Source organism: Lissotriton vulgaris, chromosome 5 (assembly GCF_964263255.1).
Source record: "Lissotriton vulgaris chromosome 5, aLisVul1.2, whole genome shotgun sequence".
Classification (NCBI taxonomy): domain Eukaryota; kingdom Metazoa; phylum Chordata; class Amphibia; order Caudata; family Salamandridae; genus Lissotriton; species Lissotriton vulgaris.
The window spans coordinates 987,548,021-987,569,378 of record NC_141693.1 but is presented as its reverse complement, the minus strand read 5'-3'; the positions used below and the strand labels follow the sequence as shown (position 1 = coordinate 987,569,378).

The 21,358-nt window shown below is 42.9% G+C and overlaps 1 protein-coding gene across 1 annotated transcript in view; it reads left to right on the top strand.

The window, feature by feature from the left end:
• ABCC2 (ATP binding cassette subfamily C member 2) overlaps positions 1-21,358 on the top strand; it is a 687,938-nt gene that overhangs the window by 197,875 nt on the left and 468,705 nt on the right. The window contains exons 2-3 of the mRNA XM_086922588.1: positions 13,705-13,878; positions 17,887-18,033. Coding sequence (XP_086778714.1) covers positions 13,705-13,878; positions 17,887-18,033 — 321 coding nt within the window. The remainder of the gene's footprint in view (positions 1-13,704; positions 13,879-17,886; positions 18,034-21,358) is intronic.

The following is a 21,358-nucleotide window of genomic DNA, read 5'->3' as shown; positions in this document are numbered from 1 at the left end:
TCAAAGGCATTCAGTAAAAAAATATCTATGCAAACAATCTTTTTGTTAAACTGCAATTTCGAAAAATATTCGCACTGTAAAAATATCTGATCAAGTAAGCTATAAAGGTCAGGAAGCTGTATTTCAGATGGTTTACTCCTGACATGACAAATCTCCAATTCATCTTGTGTGAAAATATGACACTCTACTACAATATAGAAAGTATCACTGATGGAAAATAAAGTGATAAACACAAAACAAGATCAATAACAAAATAGAACCAGTAGCCAGAAAAGCCCCTGGTTCACCAACTAACTCAAGGAATCCAAGAAGAACTGCCGCACCCTCGAGAAAGCCTGGCGGCTCGACCAGACCACAGACAACAGGACCGCCCTCAAGCACACCACCCGAAAACACCACCAGCTGATCCGCGCCACCAAGAAGTCGGCACTCAAAGAACAACTGGACAACAACACCCACAACAGCAAGGAACTCTTCAGCATCATCAAAGAGTTCTCCAACGCCAGCGCCGGAAACAACGACATCACTCCCTCGCAAGACCTCTGCGACTCACTCGCCTTGTTCTTCCACAGCAAGATCGCAGACATACACAACAGCTTCGACGCACAGACCACGCACCCTACCGCCGTACCAACGCCCGCCACCACCACCCTCTGCAACTGGACTACGATCAACACCGAAGACACCAACCGCACGATGAACTCCATCCACTCCGGATCACCAACCGACCCCTGCCCACACCACGTCTTCAACAAAGCGGACGCCATCATCGCACCCCATCTCCGGGACATCATCAACTCCTCCTTCCACACCGCCACCTTCCCGGAGAGCTGGAAGCACGCCGAGCTTACCGCCCTCCTGAAGAAACCAACGGCGGACCCCACCGACCTTAAGAACTACCGCCCCATCTCGCTCCTTCCCTTTCCGGCCAAAGTCATCGAGAAGACCGTCAACAGACAGCTGGCCGCCTTCCTCGAGACAAATGGATCCCTCGACACCTCGGGCCATCAAGGGAGCAAAGGGGAACTATTACGCAGGGCGTATTGCAAAAGCAGATAACAATAGCAGAGAGATCTTCGCTATTGTTAAGAGCTTTGTTGCGCCTGTAGCTGATGCAGTCGCTCTTCCGTCCTCTGCGCAATGGTGCGAGGATTTGTCCACCTTTTTTATTAGTAAAATAGCGAGGATTCAGCAGGACCTTATGGCGGCCATGTCTGCTGACTGTGTAGTGACTGACATGTGTCCCATACTTTGTCCCTATTCTGGACAACAGCTTCTGAACTTTGGCCAAGTTACTGAGGGTGATATCCTCCCCCTCTTGCAATCTCTGAAATCGGGTTCTCCTGCTGATCCGTGCCCGGCTCGGGTGCTTTCGGAGGTGGCGGATTTGGTCTGTTCTGAGATCACTCAGATAGTGAACCTCTCCTTGGCTTCAGGGGAGGTGCCGCTTGGGTGGAAACAAGCCAAACTTCTGCCGCTTCTGAAGAAGCCAGGACTGGACGCGTCGGTTCCTGGGAACTATCGTCCAATATCTCTTTTGCCAGCACTTACGAAAGTTTGTGAGAAGGTGGTGCTTCAACAATTGGAGAATTTTGTTGAATCTTCCAATGCCCTCCATCCTGCCCAATCGGGTTTCAGAGCTACTTATAGCACTGAGACAGCGCTAGTGGAGATGACTGAGGCGATTCGGGACTGTTTGGACGGTGGCGGTAGAGCGATCCTAATTTTATTGGACCTCTCTGCCGCGTTCGATACCGTCCCCTACGAACTCCTTCTCGCTAGGCTGTCTTCTATTGGCATTGGGGGAATGGTGCTGTCCTGGCTGTCCTCGTTTCTCTCCGACAGGTCCCAGCAGGTCTGGATGCCCCCCCACACTTCCAATCCTAAACCACTTCTCACGGGGGTTCCCCAGGGCTCCACTCTTAGCCCCTTACTGTTCAATGTCTACATCACCCCCCTGGTTTATCTAGCGGAACAGTATGGGGCTAAGATAATTGGGTATGCGGATGATACCCAACTGCTGTTCACCTGGCCTGACGATAAATTGGACCCATCAGTAGTTCATCGGTGTCTGTCCTCTGTATTTCGCTGGCTGACTCAGGCTCAGCTGAAGTGCAATGAGGACAAGTCGGAGGTGCTCTTTTACGGTTCCTTCCCCCCTCTGTTTAAGAACACACTGTGGCCCCCTAACATCCCTAGCCCGAAAGAGATGGGAAGACCGGCTAAAAACCTGGGCATCTGGTTTGCAGAGGACCTCAGATTTGAGGAGCATATAAAAAAGTTGGCAGGCACCTGCTTTGCCACACTGAAAATGCTCCGCACGTTTTTTCCTCTGCTCCCTAAAGAGGCTAAGGAGACTGTTGCCCGAGCTCTTATACTGGCAAGGCTGGATTACGCGAATGCTTTGTTCAGCGGTATTCCGGCCTACCTGGTGAAGCGCCTGCAAATCATCCAGTACGCGGCCGTCCGTCTGATTTTTAACATCCCCAGATGGAAGAGCGTACGTGCTGAGATGAGCACTATTCATTGGCTCCCGGTTGCGCAGCGCATCTTGTTTAAATCTCTGGTGCTGGCGTTCAGAGCCATTCACGATCAAGGCCCCATCTACCTGAGAAAGAGATTTATTTGTTATGTGCCAACTCGCTCTCTTAGATCTTCCACGCAGCTGAAACTGTACCTTCCCCGTTTCAAACGCGCCAGACTTGGTGGCCAGTCAATCTCGGTGATTGTGGCTAGGGCTTGGAACGCTCTACCTCTTCATCTGCGTTCCTCCCAAACTGTGGCGTTATTCAAGAAAAATCTAAAAACACACTTATTCAAGAGTTTAATATAAGTTGTTTTCTCTGTGGTTCTGTTTCCTGCCTTTCCCCTCGCGCCAGGATACTCTCAAGTAACGGAGCGCGCTACAAAATAGTTTATACATACATACATACATACATACCTCGCAGTCCGGGTTTCGGGCCAACCACAGCACCGAGACCGCCCTAATCGCAGCCACCGACGACATCAGAACCCTGATCGACAACGGGGAAACAGCGGCCCTCATCCTCTTGGACCTCTCTGCGCCGTTCGACACAGTCTGCCACCGCACCCTAGTGAAGCGCCTCAGCAACATCGGAATCCGAGAGAAAGCACTGGAGTGGATCATCTCGTTCCTCGCCGGAAGAACCCAGAGAGCACGCCTCCCCCCGTTCAGATCCGAGGCCACCGAAGTCATCTGCGGCGTTCCACAAGGATCTTCACTCAGTCCAACCCTCTTCAACGTCTACATGAGCCCCCTCGCAGCCATCGCACGCCAACATGGCCTCAACATCATCTCCTACGCCGATGACACCCAGCTGATCCTCTCCCTCACCAACGACCCCACCACCGCCAGAGCCAACCTACACGAAGGGATGAAAGATGTCACCGACTGGATGAGGAGCAGCCGCCTTAAACTGAACTCAGACAAGACTGAAGTCCTCATCCTGGGATCATCACCCTCCGCCTGGGACGACTCCTAGTGGCCCCCGGCCCTGGGCACCGCTCCCAAGCCAACGGACCACGCATGCAACCTGGGCTTCATCCTGGACTCCTCCCTGCCGATGACCAGACAAGTCAACGCCGTCTCATCTTCGTGCTTCAACACCCTGCGCATGCTCCGCAAGATCTTCAGATGGATCCCCACCGAAACCAGGAAGACCGTCACCCAGGCATTCGTCACCAGCCGACTGGACTACGGGAACACCCTCTACGCCGGAACCACAGCCAAACTTCAAAAAAGACTCCAGCGCATCCAGAACGCCTCTGCACGACTCATCCTGGACATCCCCCGACACAGCCACATCACCGGACACCTGAGAGGCCTGCACTGGCTCCCCATCAGCAAGAGAATCACGTTTAGACTCCTGACCCACGCACACAAGGCTCTCCATGACCTGGGCCCCAAGTACCTCAACGACCGCATGACCTTCTACACGCCCACCTGCCAGCTACGATCAACCAGCCACGCCCTCGCCACCGTACCACGCATCCGCAGAGCCACCGCCGGAGGAAGATCCTTCGCATACCTGGCAGCCAAGACCTGGAACTCCATCCCCACCCACCTTCGGCGAACCCAGGACCATCTCTCCTTCAGGAAACAGCTCAAGACCTGGCTGTTCGAGCAGTAACATACCCCCCCAGCGCCTTGAGACCCTCCCGGGTGAGTAGCGCACTTTATAAATGCCGTGATTGATTGATTGACTCCATATTAGCCAAACTTACTAAATACGGTTCAACATCACCAAAATCATGACGGAACCATAACCTTACAAGACAAGGTCCGTTTTCACAGAACCACACCTCCTAGCCATGACTTAGAGCGCTGCCATTGTGAAACATTCTGAGGCCTGCTGGGCCTGTTTATATACCTTTCTAATGTTTCCCACCTGTTTCAAGTGTTTTTCACCTGTTTACCACCTGCCTGAAAAAATCTGTAATTTGCGATTGCAAAATTGCGATTTTCATCAAAATCGCAATCTGCGATTTTTCATGCATTGGTTTGTGATTATCAATTTGCGATTTGCAAATAGAGAAACGCAATCAGATTCCTCAGGAGTGATCTGCCTACAATTAAAATTATTATAAAGCAAGCAGCCGGTCTCACGGAGTGTAAAAAGCATATCTTAATGGCAATAGGCTTTTAGGGGCATTTTGTTATTAAATTGTACTAAAGTCTGTACGCCGTTATTTTGTATGGGGTGTGCGAAATTCTCATTATTTGCTTTTGTGTAGGAAAATAAAGCACAATTACGCATAATGAGGCAAAATGCACGACATTTTTGCATGAAATGCATCTTTGCAACAATTTTTAAGATGTGGACACATTTTGTGGTAAAGAGGGCCGAAAAACACGCTAGCAATAATCATTTGCATTCTGGTTGTTTGTGTTGTTCATGTGCTCCTGCGCTATAATTTTGCCACAAATAGTGGCATAATTACTTAATGTGGTGTAATTGCATAATTTCATGAATTTTGTATAGCAAGTAAACACAAAATTCCTGAAATTCTGCAAGATATGGCAGCGCAAATTACATTTCACCCAAGCCTAGTAGTTTGTAATACAAAATCTTGTAGATTTCCGAAGTAACCAAGGATTTTTGTGACACGTCTGAAAAATCCTAGAGGATAGAAGATTTGCACTATTGTAATCCTTATTATGCTCTATTAGTGGGGATTTTGTATTGTTATCACTACTATAATTTTGTTCATTATTGTAATTTTACTGCAGCATACCTTATATAGCCCGCGTGGGAAAGCTTTTGACCAACACAATAGATCTGAGTGGATTATGGTGACGAGAAAGGTTATATACCTGATTGTTCACAAGGCAAAGATAAGGGTAGTAGGTATAACATAGTGATTGTGAAGCATTCGTCAAAGTCAATAGGCATTTAAGGGTAGAATTTTTTTGTATTAAAGCCTACAGGTAGGTATTTTGTTATATGACCGTCACAGATTTGCTTTGTAGGGAAATATTTGGGGTTTGGTTTCCCCAGCCAACAAATCATTGGGGTCAAACATTTTCACTCTTATAATTCTTGGAAGGAGTGATAGTCACTTTCTAAGTGCGCATGACAGTTTAGGCCGGCCAAACAGTCAAGCGACTTAGCATGTTCTCCACCGGGCCGTATGAAGAACATGCACAGCCACCCAGCCCCTGTCTGAGTGCCGAACCATGGCGGTCAGACCAGTCACAACGCTGCTGTAAGGCAGTGTTGTGATTTGCTAGGGGATTCTGGGAGACTGTGTGCTTCCTGCTGCCGGACAGAGGCAGTGAACTTCCGTACCCAGATAAGTGCATTTATTTATTTATTATTCCCCCAACCCACCACCCCCATTTGGTAACAGCTTACTGCACACCCACCTGAAAATTCATGTGCCTAAATGTCGGTAGGCCAGTCCTTCAGGTTTCAATTTTCTCGTTTTATAGATTCTCTTACATTTCTGTGCTTCTCCACTTTTTGTTTTAATTTTTCTTAAGAAGACTCCACAGCTCACTAGGCAGTGCTAGTGGTTCGCTTGCTTGCTGATCATTTCATCTGTAGCGCACTATATCCTATATGGTCCTTTCCTCTAACCCAACCAACCAATATGGAAAGCATTGGCCATAGAGTTTCATTATTTTACCATTCCATGATGGCCAACATGTTGGTTCTAAACGTGGTGGCAATGCTGGCACCTAATATTAACAATTAACTATGTACAATACTTCTGCCAGGCAAAGACCCGCTGCATGGTTTCATTTTATTATTTTGAGGAAACGCCCGCTGTTTTCGGAAAACAACATTTTCTTTTTTCTAATTCCATAATTTTTTTTTTTTTTTGCATACATTGTCGATTGTGTGTTTGTTTTATTGTGGTCATGTCAGAAGGTAAATGCAAGAATGGGTCAGTGGATTGATGGATAAATGGATGCTTGAGTACAAAAATGGGTGAAAGAGAGCTGCACGTATGATGAGGTACTGAGTGCTCAAAGCTATCAATGACACAAAAGGCATTTTTATGCATTGAATAGACCTATTGGCGTTTCAAATTATATTTAGGGTGTGAGAGACATTTGAAATGATGTGGTTTCAAGTGGGACATAATCATATATATTTAACTCACAGTAAATAGGAAGTGATATTTGGAGGCGGCATGACTCGAGGGTCAGTGGGGAAAGCATATTACATAGAGGAATGGAAAAGGCGCGGTTTGATTGGATTAGAGATACCTAGCCACACATTTATCACTTATGGAAATACTGGACCTAGACTGGGCTCGTGCAGCCACCTAAATTAATTCAACCTTCACAGCATGAAGGATGAACAGGGATGCACATGGATTGTGCATCATTTGATGAACAGAACGAACAGTTACATTGTTATAATAATGTTTTTCCCTTCAAATACTTCCAACTACAATCTACAGTGTATTCTCTTTCTTCCAAAAGAGGCTGTGATCATGAAATCCAGAATATTTCAGACTTGGTGCTGGTTTGTAGATCCAGTGTTTACCGAGGCTTGCTACATATCAAGTAGAGTAAATTCGCCAGCTCTTGGTTGGACATCACCTGGCATCGTGTTTACCAAATTAACGACTCCTAGCTTCGCCGTTTGTAGGGCACAAGGGGCGGTAGCGCGCCTTTGTTAAAATGCAAGTGGCATTGATAATTCTATGCAAAAAACCCTGCAAAGTTACCAATTCAGAGGGAATATGAAGTGTAACTAAAAATGTTTTGGGCTTCCTGAGAGAGTGTGGCTTTCATGCCAGGGTTGCCACCAGCAAGTTTATTCATTTTTGCATGTAAAATATATTTTGATTAAGTGCTTAGTTTGTAAGAAAATTAATGCCGGGGCTCTCATCAGGAGGCCACTGCAGTTTGCACCACACATTGTCCCTGCCAACGTTGCCAAATATGGGGCCAGATGTATCAAGGCTTTTGCGACTCGCAAACGGCCGATTTACGATTTTTCATATGTATTAAAAAATCGCAATTTAGGGAATCGTAATTATTTGCGATTCCTTATTTTTGCCATAGCATTTAAGGAATCGCAAATTTTGCGATTCCTTAAATGATATGTATGACACATTTTTGGTTTGAGAATTTGTGTTAAGAAATCGCAATTTACCACCAACTTGTAGTTGGTGGTAATTTGCGATTTCTGTTAAAAATGCCCTAATTGGCATTTCTGAGGGTGGCATGTGACACACATACATGCCCATAGGGCATGTATGTGTGCCACATGCACACACATGTAGATTTCAGGGGTGCAGCAGGGTGTCTTTGAGACACCCCTGCACCCTTGAAATAATTCTCAAATTGCGATTAGCAAATTGCGAATTCGCAATTTGAGAAATATTGCACTATCATTCCTATCGGCCTCCTGGCCCATAGGAATGCATTGGAAATTATTCTTTATTTGCGAATTCGCAAATTGCGAATTCGCAAATAAAGAATAATAAGAAATCGCAAAAAAATTGCGATTTTGTACATACATACCGTTTTGCGAATTCTAAATAGCGATTCGCAAAAAATCGCTATTTAGGATTCGCAAAACGGTATCTTGATACATCTGGCCCATAGTATTTAATCACAAATATAGAAATTCGGGTGCACTCCTTTTTAGTTCCGTTCAAAATCCAGTAAGCTATGGTTCTAGTTTCAGCGTGCATCCTGGATATGTGGTACGCCCTTCCACCACATGGAGTAAATATACAACGATAAGTGCTGGGAGCATGAGCTCAGCCCCCTTTCCAGAAGCACTGCGTGAGTTCTGTCTATTGTAATAAAGTATACCACATTTAAACTGCGTTGTGTTTCGTTTATTCACAATTCTTTTCAATTATATTCTTATTTCTTCATCACTTTCTTTTGTCACATGGGACCATCGTTTTATGCATTTGTAATTCTAATGCTGTAGACGTGTCCATCAAGACTTTCATTTTCTAAAGCAGGATAATATACATAATTCTTCCTCAATAGTGTTAAATTTCCAATGCATTTCGGGCCTGTTTTGTGGCCCTTCGTCAGGGATTCACTATAAATGTAAACGGGAGCATTAGACTCAATATATGTACAATCCAACAATTAAAAACAATTTATAAAGCATTCAATTGTACGATGAAATTTTAAAAAAACGACGTTTTCCCTCTAACTGATCATGATTATTGTGGGATTGCGTGAAGTGACTATACATTCTTCTTATGCAGACTAGATGCGACGAGAACTTTTTAAATTACTAAGGTAAACTCAACATCGTATACATTCCCCTCTTACCTATCTCGTATGCGTTCGCCTCTTTCCTGAGTTAACTGAACATTTGATCGCTTTCAAACACCTGTTGTCCTTATCACTTCCTGAGACGTAACTCCTCCTCTATTTGTTCAAAATCATTCCTTCTACTACAAACCCCATGATGCACCATGATGAATATGCATGAACGTAAAAAACATTCTTTAGTTAGATTACCCCGCCCGCCCTTAAGGTGTAAATATCCGCGTCGTTATTTTAAAACAATATGTAATAGTAATGTTATTCAGAAACGTATGAGCTTGATATAAATGTTCAAATAATTGCGAGTCCTGTAAATATATTTCCACAATGTTCGTTAGGCGTCAGAGTAGTTCAAATGGCTCCCTTCAACAAGGAGAAATGGTAAACCATGTGACTGGTGAATTTATGTTCCTTTTGATTTTTTGCCGTATGGTCCGTGGGTGCTACCTCGCACGTAGGGCTGAAGTAAATCATCACAAATATAGAAATTCGGGTGCACTCCTTTTTAGTTCCGTTCAAAATCCAGTAAGCTATGGTTCTAGTTTCAGCGTGCATCCTGGATATGTGGTACGCCCTTCCACCACATGGAGTAAATATACAACGATAAGTGCTGGGAGCATGAGCTCAGCCCCCTTTCCAGAAGCACTGCGTGAGTTCTGTCTATTGTAATAAAGTATACCACATTTAAACTGCGTTGTGTTTCGTTTATTCACAATTCTTTTCAATTATATTCTTATTTCTTCATCACTTTCTTTTGTCACATGGGACCATCGTTTTATGCATTTGTAATTCTAATGCTGTAGACGTGTCCATCAAGACTTTCATTTTCTAAAAGCATAGTATTTAACACACCTACTAACCATCACACTCCTACAAGTGTGACAATTAGGACTGTTTTCAGGCCCCCGAAGCAATAAGAATGACTTGGGCGGCAGGTAATAGTTATTTTTAATGTATATTGCATTAATAATGAACTGTTGTTATGCTCATCTTTAATTTGGCTAGATAGCGCCCCCTTGTAGCAGACCGTCATAAGCGCCGGTGTTTACAATTAAGTGCCTGTGCCGATCACCAGAAACCTGTTATATGATAGATTTCAGCTTTAGGAGGTAGATGTTAAACATGAACTGTGATCAGAATTTGTGGACGGTGTTTGGTAAACCAGCGTGAAGAACACAGACTGGGATATAATGACGGACTGAGGTTAATGTTTTTTAGGAACTGCACTTAATTAAGGAGAAGGCTTGTATGTGAAAGTGGTGTTTGCAGGACGTGTAGAAAACAGGAACCACTGTCCCCTTGAGGAAGTTGTGGTGGCCGTTTTACCTCAACTCACTTTCAATGCACTTATTGTTGCTGAAGCTCATTTTCTTCAAGGCAGGTTATCTCGTGGTAGAAATACGTTGCAATAAGACATATACACTGTACAATGCATGGAATTATATATCCTTTCTAATGTATTGTCTTCAAACAGGTGGATTTCGATGGAACTAAAACTGTAAAACAACATGTAAAATTGATGAAGCAGAAAGTGATAATGTTTCCTGTGTTGGAAATGTTCACAATTAAATTTTAAAGGGCTTTACACATAGATACACATAGGATTGGATGTAACATATGAATCAAAATTATCAGTTTATTTAAAATTTCATGGATTGCTTGCATACTTTTTTTTAGATCAGTTGCTTAGAGAAAGCACGTGGTAGTTGGTATATATTTTCTTTGAGAAATAATAGCAGTTTTTTTTTATGGAGGAAAAAAATCTGAGCAACAACACTCACATACAGTACCAAAGTGGCTGTGCATGATAATATCTGGAAATAATAATCAATATTGAGTGGCCATTGCATGAATCAGCAACAGCCCCATTGATGCAGCATTTTGGGTCAACTTTCTTACCATTCGTTCTCCGATGGACCCGTCTTCTCGACTGAGAGGTGAGGGGAGTTAAAATGACATCAATCAAATTCAATCAACAGTGTAACCATTTGGCTACACAATAAGGAACAGGAATCATGACTGTAGTTAAGAAGGTTTATTACAAAATAGCAATCAAGTTGGGGTACATAAATCTCAGGACCATGCTATAATGATACAGAATAACAACTGGGAAACCAAACTTCCTAAAGAAGTTTAGACGTACCAGTATAGGGCAAACAAGAAGTTCAGTCACAGCAATACAAAATATCAGAAATAAAATCTGGTGCTCGGGGAATTATTTCTGGTCCTCTCTTTTATACAAGAGTAAATATAGAAGTTAAAGTCCAAACTAAGCAGATGGTTCATTAGTCTAAGGAATCTAAATGCTCAGGGAAATGCAGAAAAATAGGAAATGTGGGGAAGTACGTGAAGTGAGAGATGGTGTCAGCATTGTAGAAGCTCAGTCAAGAGTCTTCTTGGGTCAGGGGAATTTTGAGTATTAGCCTAATCCACACTCAGCAAGAATCAAGGGGAATAATCATAGCGGTCTAAACCTCTCAAAGTCCAAGGAAAGTGTTTCCAGCATCAGACAGTAGACTCCAGTTATTCACACTAAAATCACTCAGGTACCACCCCTTTGTTTGCATAATCAGGGATTCAATTGTCCTTTTCCATTCTCACGTTGTAAGCTGCAACATTTGCGAAGTGTCCGACACTGAACATGGGAACAACATCATCCTTGCTCAACCAAGCCATGTTGTATCATTGCTGTATAGGACTCTTCAGTTAATGCTTTGGTTCTCCATGTTCCTACGTCAAGGTCTTCTTCTCAGGCCCTCTCTGGGAACAGTCCAGCCCGAACTGCCGAGCCAGGTCTTCCCTGAACCGGAAACAAACATCCTGGGAATGGTTTCTGGTAAACACCCTTCATCAGCCAGGCTAGCTTGAATCCAGTGGCAAAGTGAGCAAGGGACCCACGTCTGGGCATATAGCTGGGTCTGAACTGAGGTGGCAAATTGAGCTAAAGAATGATGATGGATTCAACCCAGATTTGTGACTAGGTGTGAGTGTCTGAAAAGTTTCAGCTCTCCATCCATCATCTCCTTGTGTTTGCTTTGTTCGCCCTAAGTTGGCAAGGTTTGCCCAGACATGGGTCCCTTGCTCAATTTGCCACTGGATTCAAGCTAGTCTGGATGATGAAGGGTGGTACCCAGAAACCGGTCCCAGGATGCCTTTTTTCCGGTTCAGGGAAGACCTGGCTTGGCAGTTCAGGCTGGACTGTTCCCATGATGTACAGAGTAAAGACTGATTTGCATATAGCTGGGTCTGAACTGAGGTGGGAAAGTGAGCTAAAGAATGAAGATGGATTCAACCCAGATCTGTGACTGGGGGTAAGTGTCTGAAAAGTTTCAGTGCTCCGTTCATCATCTCCTTGTGTATGCCACTTTCTAAAAGGGGCATTTCTAAAATGGTAATGTGAAATCCAACTTTACAACTAAAAATAATTTATCACCACCATTTCAAAGATATTAAACATGAAGTAGCTACTCCTTTCCAATCCATAATTACAGTTTAAAAGGTATTTTAACAACTCCCCAATGCTAACCTGTGGAAGCTGTAGGCCTCACAGCAGTGGAAAATTTATGTAGCTGTTTGTCAGTGCCAAGACATATAAAACCTAAAAGTACATATCCTGCCTTTTAGTTACACAGCACCCTGTCCTTAGGGTCACTCGAGGTTTACCTTAGAAGTGACCTAAGTGTGATAAAAGAGGAGTTTAAGGCTTGGCAAGAGGTTTTCAATGCCAAGTCAAACTGGCAGTATAGGCACATACAGGTATTGCAATGGCAGGCCAGAGATAGGTTTGAAAGGCTGCTAGTGTGGGTTGTACAACCAGTGCTGTAGGCTCACTAGTAGCATTTAGATTACAGGCCCTGAGTATATGGTATGCCTCTTTACAATGGACTTCTAAGTAAACTAAATGTGTAATCAGGTATATACCAATGTCAACATGTTTTAGGGGCGAAGCACATGCACTTTAGTACTGGTTAGCAGTGGTAAAGTTATCAGATTCCTACGACCTACAAAAAGATACAGCAAAAATGGGAGGCAAAAAGTTTACGTAAAGAGCACCCTAAGGATGACACAACAGTTGCCAAAAAAATGTCCCAGTCCTTGTCTGCAGTTGGGTAACTACCCCTATCCAAGTACATCCTCACAGCCAGACCGTTTGTAAGTTGTCCACATTTCCAGCCAGACATGTCTGTCAGCTACTGATATGGTTTGGGTAAATTTCATTACATGCTACTGTGGTAAGATATGCTGTGTGAAGAAATCCATAGTGTGGTATTGGAACACTTCAGCGAATACAGTTCTTTCAGTATATTTTCCTCTGGAGATTTACCAGGAAATCTCTCTGAGGTCTGCCTAGCAAACCCAGCCAGTGGAGTATTCATCAGAAATAGCCTTGGCAGAACTCCAAATTGTGCTCTAGCCTCGTCAAAGGTCAGGAACTGTTCCTCATTGTTCAAATCGACCACCGTGTGACATCTGACCTCAAACCATCTCTGTACTCCTCTCTATACATCAAAGGTTGAAATGCCGTAACCCCGCATATCCACAGCCAGTGAGAAGTGGGTACGCTTCAGTACACCCTAAACCAATGTATGAAAAGAATCTTACTGCAATATATTTAATTTTTTTAGACAAAGCTTAATCAATTAACTTCTGTTTGGTTTATGCAAAATGTCAACTAATGGTTAACTGATTTGGCAGAACTATGTGCAGACACTGGTATGAGCATTTTATATTGTTATAATATGTTATTTGCTTAACCTGCTTTTACGCAAGCACATTTGATTGTGCAGTGAATTTAGAAAATATTTTCAATTATTCTTGAAAAGAGTATAATGTTTAGAAACTGTTGGTGGGGGTTGTCGATTTTGTGCACATATGTACCACCAGATTCTCTATTGATCATGTGATCTCTCTCTCTTGCTCTTTAGAATGAATCTTACCTACAAGGACCAGAGCCAGACCTGCCTGTGTGCTTACAGCAGACGGTTCTTGTGTGGATTCCTCTGGTATTCCTTTGGTTGTCTGCACCTTGGCAACTCCTCCACTGGTGTAAATTTAGAAAAGAATGGTCCTCATTTACAAAAATCTACCTCATAAAACAGGTAAGCCATTCCTCACACCAATACTCGGATGAATATGCCACGGAACAATGACTTGCTCTAGGGGGGGCCACTGAATGTTGGAATAGTATAATTTACTATTCCAACTCTAGTCTGTGCAACAGTAGGGAAGGTGTTGGATTTTAAATCCAAAACCTTTTGACTCCTAGAGCAAGTTGTTGTTCCGACTTGCGGAGTAATAGCATGCGTTGTAACAATGCGGTTGTTGTAACGACTGTGTTGTAAGGGCATTCAGTGTTACGGTTTCGTGGGTAATTATATTTACCACTCAGATGTATTTAGCACAATCTGTGCTCTGCTTTACTATTACATATGTATTGGTAATTACATAGCGCATCACGAGCAGGGGATCTAAAGAGTGCTCTACATTATGGGGGTGACGGGTTGAGAGAAGGTACCAGATTGTATATATCAAGCAGGGATGTATTGGTAAGTTTTTTGCCATTTTTAGCAAAATAAGACTTGCTATTAGGTTTTCTAAAACCTCAGGCTAAAGTGCAGGCTTAATGCCAAGTTACCACTTGAGACAAGAGACCTGGTGGACTGTAACCCATGAATAACCTGAGTATTGCATGAGGGTGGTGTGTTCTGGCAAACGATTAGTCTTGAGAAACTCACAGGAGTATTTGTTAGTGGGTTCCAAATCTGTGTTCACCATGAACAGACACACTCAAGAATACACGGCAAGAACATATGTTTATTCATATTAACAATATCATATTCTACAGTAAATGATGTCTATAATTGTAACTATAAAATAATTACCAAAAATCGTAATGATAGTTAATAAACAAATTTTTAAAGCGAACTGCAACAATGTAACAGTGTTTCAGAATTTCCTTGCATGAAAATGATGGAACTAGCCTCTGTTCTACAACCCCTCCCTTCTTGCCCCTAGCTAAGCTGTTTTAGCACTCAAAGAACCTCTTTGAGTTTCTAAGGTGGCCTTTCACCAGCATACCTTAGCTTGAAGGAACAATTATTTTGCTCATTTCGGAAAAGTTTGCTCTCTGAGCTCAGTGAGTTGTTGCATCCCAAGAAAGCCGATAAGGACTTGGTGGCTCGGGGAAGCCTGCCTGTGGCCTACATTAAAGACGTTTATACCTCTGCTTGCATGAACCCAGGTCTCAGGAAGATAAGATTCTCCTTAATGTCTCTAATACTTGTCTGTACCCAGCTTAAGTATACTTTTTTTGATTATTTTGAATAGGGCAGGCCTCAGAGTGAATGATATCAAACGTAAGAATGAAATGTTGATATTGTAGCACCTTTACTTATTTCTATGTTAATATATATACACAAATAAATGATGCACCATCAAACAGTTTTAAAGAAAATGTTACACGTTGTGCAAATAATATGAAATGCAGCACGTTTTTATAAATGAAAAATGTGCACTCAAATGAATATATGGAATATATTAAATGCAACGGGACGACAGATAAGCAAAAAACACAAAGATTATATCAGTACATTTCTGACTTGCACAATCTAATTAAGTTCTAAATTTATTAAGTTCTAAATTTGTAACTTATATTTAGGAAAAGGAGATTAGGTGATTTGTCCAGGATGTGATTTTCAGATAAGTGCAGCAGCCAGCATTCAAATCCTGGGTCCTAAGTTGAAAAGTGGGCAGCTTAGCCACTAGACCCACCAAATAAGCAATACTCCCATCAAATGTTCTCAGATTGTTTTAGTGCTGAATATCAAATTTTGAAAAATACTGTGCTGGAGATGATTGTAAAGTGTTGCAGCATGAATCCCAAAGCTCAAACAATATGCGCTTTCATAGGATTTACCAGCAAAAAATTAACACGATTGGCCATTTAATAGATGGGTAAATAAATAAAATACACGAAGTGGGAACTACTTAACAAAGTACTGGTATTGAAGCCATGCTGCAGAACCAACCGGACCTTAAGTAGGACTAGGTTGGTTGGTTAGTTGGTTGGTCAAATGGTCATCCCCTTTAGTGGATTCCCCTCAAATAAGAGATTCTAAAACAAAGAGAGCAGAGAGTAGGCATAGGCCCTGTGCTAAGGGGGTGGTAGTAGGAGATGCCCTATACTAATCGAGGGAGGTGGCAAATATCTGGCTGTAGTGGAAGAGAAAACAGTGACAACTTGGTTAATAACAGTGAAAAGTTTGTGGGTAAACTTTTATTATATCACTTCCACCACTCTAGTTGTGTTGAAAGTAAACTTGATGATTCGTCTACATGAGCTTTTTTAAGTCTCACCTAAGGTGATCTTTTGGTTGGCAACATTGGCATGAGAGCTACCTTTTTATGATAATGCTAGTGGGTATGTTATTTACATGAGAAAAAGGTCAAGGCATCCTCGAACAGTCCTAGACATTCAAATCAATGTGTTTTTAGGTGTGGCACCTCAGCATTGAAGTGCTAGCTATTTGGAGTCTGTGTTTCTAATGTTTCTATAACATGGTTTCAATGAGGTAGAAGCCAATTTACAGGCCTTCTTGGAGTACAACAGCTATGTATTTCAAGGCAGTAAATTCACCCAACAGGGTCACATGGGGCTATGCCTGGATAACGCTTCTCTGTTTCCAGAGGAATCTTCTTGTGGTCCCCTTGATGGTGGCTGAGGTTCAGAGAACCATACCACATTTCCCTCAGTGAAAGCACTAGACACAAATAACTACCCTGAAGCCTTTTAAAAAGATTGCTCAAGGTGTTTGGGGAGTAGTTGCCAAAGCAATGCAACTATGTTTTTAATACAGAGGCAAAAACGCCCGCAGTTCTGTCCGCTGTCTAAGCGGTTGGTGTCCAAGTAGAATGTGCATTATATGGTCCTATTGCCCTCGCCAAATTTGCAGCTAAATGTTCCTTAGGTTGTTGGGGGTAAGGCTTGGCAACCTTAAACTGAAATTGGAACACCCAGATTAGTCAGGATTAGTCAATCGTTGAAATCCCCTCTTGCTCCATGAGGTCTGTGAACAAACATTAGAATGTTGATGCTCCAGCTTTTACCAGGCATTAGAAGTCCAGAGCATTCCATTGTCTTCAATGGAGCTCTCAAAATTCCAATGTTCTAGTAACATTTGGTGCTGAGAGAGTATTCTATAGACTTGACCAGAAATATGTTACACTTACCTTGTTAATATTGGCAGATCTCAAATTTGCGTCATGAGTAATAGCTGACTGTAAGTCAGATGGATCGGCAGAGGCCTCTCTTATATTATTTCTACTGGCAAGCACTTCCCCTTCGCAAGTGAAACACAAGGGAATATTTTGCTTAACGAATAGGAACAGGCTGGCTGTTGTTGTGTGTGTAATAGTTGGTCAACATGCTCATGAATGTTTTTTCCCCCTGAGTAAAGTCATCTTGACCATTTGTGAGCAGGAAATATTTGACTAAGCCTCTAGGTTCCAGGTGTACAAGCACAGGTCTATAGCCTTAAAACTCTGTGAAAGTGCCTTTCTGTCAGTGTGTGCCAGGCTCGGGACAGGGCAGGCACACACCCAGAGAGTATGCGGCACCTCCCCGCCTCTACCAATTTTACAACACCTGCTGAGACACTACTCCGTATGTTGTGATGGCACAGCTAGTTTCTCCTGCTTGGGTATAATTTAGCAGCTGGTACGACATATGTAACATGAGCATACACATGCACTTCCTTTCTTTGTAGCATGAACTACTCTACTATTCTTGGAGGAGCAGTTCTATGACTGGGCACATATTTATGTTAGAGATGCTTTATTTTCACGTAAAATAAATATTGTTTATAACTTTTTTACATTAAGTGGAGCTCAAAAGTGTCCCCATATGCCCATGGTAAGGAAATGCTTGTAAAATGCAGCTTAAAATTAAATTAAATGTATTGCAAAATATCTTGGCTGAGGTAAGGTTTTTAGAGCAGATTGCGTCACTTAACTATGACATTATACATTTAGAATCGGTACATTAAAACATGGAGAATGAATAAATAAGTGCTGTTCACACATGTGTTCTCTCTCTGGTCCCACTACAGAGCCTTGTTGTATTGCTTTTCCTGAATACGGTGGCCGGGTTGGCCATTACAGTTGCAGAGGACTTTGGAGAATACCAAGACCCAACTCCGGGGAAGCTGAACCCAATCGTCCTTTACACAAATCCTTCACTCTACATAGTAACATGGGTAAGGACATGTGTACATGCAGTAGAGTTAGTACAACCAGAACCTAGGCTATACAATAACGTGAGTAGTATATTATAGATGTGATTCCAAATTCTGCCAGCTATTAGACAACACTGTTTTACAACATACTATTCTATGTTAGGTTTCAAAAGCTTTAATGATGACCAATTTTGATTAGTCGAAGGCCAGCCAGCTGGAATTTCTGAAACAATCTGCTGTTGTCTAATCTAATCGGCCACCCCTCAACCAATTAAAATGTGTCTTTTTTTTTTTTGTTCATTCCTATTGACTGCTCTGCATATAATCAGAATGACTGGAGCATCCCTCACCTTCCTGAACAATTTTGTGATACAAAGAGACAGCCAAGAAAAGAGCCCTTTTCCACACAGCAGATATTTAGCACCTCAGAATCAAAAATGTATCCTGAGACCAATAAAAAAGCAAGACATATAAAATCCATTGATGACATGTTCACAAACTAAATATTAAAGTGAACCTTGCAGCCATACTGGTCATTAGCGTGGAAGAAATGGGAAATGAGAACAAAATGGAAAAGGATGTTAAAATCAGAAACTTGGTGAACAAGCGTCAAAGGCACATGCTCAGTAACTATGACGCTAGGAATGCAGTCAAGAGAATGTCTCTGTATGCCGGTGACATGTTGAGAGTAAAATAACCCAAAAAATTAGAGAATATGAGCAGGTACAGTGAACCTACATATGTGATCAAAGTTAAAGGCACAGCTGTCTTACTAAACTATTTACAATGGTGGAATGGGTGGAACATGGTTAGTGTTAAAACCCCGGACCCTCTGAGCAACAGTGAAACTGTTTAAGATAGTTTACCAGTATTAGTTGATAAAGTTAACAGTAACATGTGTAATGCATGTGTGAATGGTGAAGGTTCCATCAATGTATCCTCATCTAAGAATGGAACCAACCTCACTGACAATGTTTTGTCCAGGATAACCATTACTCTCCCCATTCGGTTTAAAGAGTATGGGCCCGATTACAATGCAGGCTGAAACGGCTCTGACCATCGGTCAGAACCCTTCAGCCTGCATCGTAATCGGCTGGTCGGATTCCTTTCTGAAGGAAAGGGAATCCGAATCAGATTTTCGGCCCGCCTCTGATGGACTCGGAGAGCCCGTCCGCCATTTTGAAAGTCTGCAGTAATCCCTCGGCCGGCTCTTTCTGGCTGAGGGATTACGATGACTGCCTTTCTGTGCTGGCCTTTCCGACACAGAAAAACTTTGGAAATCTCTCTTTGGGGTCCCCCAGCAGGTCCCCCATGAGTGCAAGGCCACCGAATGACAGCCTAGGGGCCACCTATGGTACCCCCTGTTGATCCCTGCACTCGGTGGCAGGGATGAACTGTACCTCGGCTCTTTACAATGAGAGCATGCATTCCATTAGGATTCATCCTACTTGCTGGGCTGTAACTGACGACAAGAGGTCATTCAGTTCCAGTTCCAAAAAGATGTTGGACGGACTCTGGTGCATCAGACATCATAATTGGACCTTAAGTATTGAACTAATTGTTGATAAAAGGGAGAAGAAGTCATATTTTGTGATGTTGTACTTATTAATGTCCTCTTTTTCTAGCTTTCCTGTCCTCCCTCTTGTGTATGTGCGCTTCGGAAGCTGCATACTGGTTCTAGAATGTTGGGAGCAGACAGGAGGATCAGGGAGCATTATCCGGCCTTCGGTGTTGCACCTGACAGAAATAAAGATGTGAACTCGATCTTGCCTCCTCATTACAGAGGCTGAGAGCCTATCCACATGTCACAGTTGTCGGGCCTAAAGATATGTAATGTGGAGGTACCTCAGCTGAACCAATCTCATATGGTTTGAAATTGTAATTCCCCTGGGGCCATCCCTGCATCTCTCCAGTCAGCTTCATCAAGTGAGCTAAATCAACCCTCCCATTTCTCCTTCAGTGTTGCAAATAGGTCTGAGGCATTTATTACCAAAGAGCTGCAGATCTGTGATATCACTGCTTTCCCAAGTGGAATGATTTGTTTTTAGAACTAAATGCAGTTTTCAGCTGGACAGTGGAAGGAGCACACTGTACTAACCTTTTTTGTGAGACATATAACAAACCCCTCATGCCAAAGGACACCTTAAGTTCTCTATTTTAAATATTTGTGTCTGAGTGAGCAGTGACAAAATGGTCCATGCCAAGTTGGTCATAAGTGAATGTTTCTCTCTAAATGCAGGATGGACAGAGTCACAAACAGCTAGATCAGACATAACTCAAATAAAATTAAAATCTTAAATTATTTTCCAACTACAAATATTTTAAACAAATTAATTGGGAAGCCAACAACTCATGGAGTATGTCCAGATAACAACAGTTTGTTGGTACTCAAAAGAAGACCACATTAACATTTTAATTATTTTTCATTTGTGGTGGTTTGTAAAAGGTTGTATACAAATTCTTATAGCGTGCAGGGAGAACAAACCCCGCAGTGGTGCAACCAGTGTGTCATTGGCCCCAATGAAAAGGAAGAAAATGTGCCATTGGCATATTCAGGGTTTGGTGGGCAATGTAGCTTCTGGACCCTGGTTCTACTGCACCTGCTGCCCCAATGGAAGCTACACCCCTGCAAACAAGGAGGAAGATGAAAAAATTGATACTCTATGTGAAAAGGTCAGTCAATACATGAAATGAGACTGGTGTTAGGGACTCTCCTTCCTGAAGGAGTGTGAACGACTGAAAACGTTTAAAAGTACAGAATGCTGAGTCATATTGACTCTTAGCTGAGGAGTCTTGTTAGGGCATGTGTAGAAAGACTTTAATTGCCTGTAACATGCTTCAGAACGCAAGTTCCTTTGCTCAATGATATTTTTCCAAATGATGTTTGGCAATTGTGAGGCTATGAAGCAAGTCTCCGTTATGCGGGAACAGGAACTAGAAAGGCAACATTTTGAAGAGTTTTTGGAAGAAGATGAATTTTCTTGAACACTGGCACTGTTCACCGGACAGTACACTGCATGTGGCTGCCCTGTGGTAAACTGTAATCATGACTCTCTTTAGTTACACTATGGCGGGCACAGAAGAACCTAGTTGGCATTTTAGGTACCTTTTTTCAAGCTGGTATGAATGCTTTTATTCAATCAATCAATCACAGCATTTGTACAGCGCGCTACTCACCCGGAGGGTCTCAAGGCGCTAGGGGGGGGCGGGGGGGGGGGGGGTGGTCCACTACTGCTCGAACAGCCAGGTCTTGAGCTGGTTCCTGAAGGCGAGGTGGTCCTGGGTCAGGCGGAGGTGGGTCGGGAGAGAGTTCCAAGTCTTGGCGGCGAGGTAGGAGAACAACCGT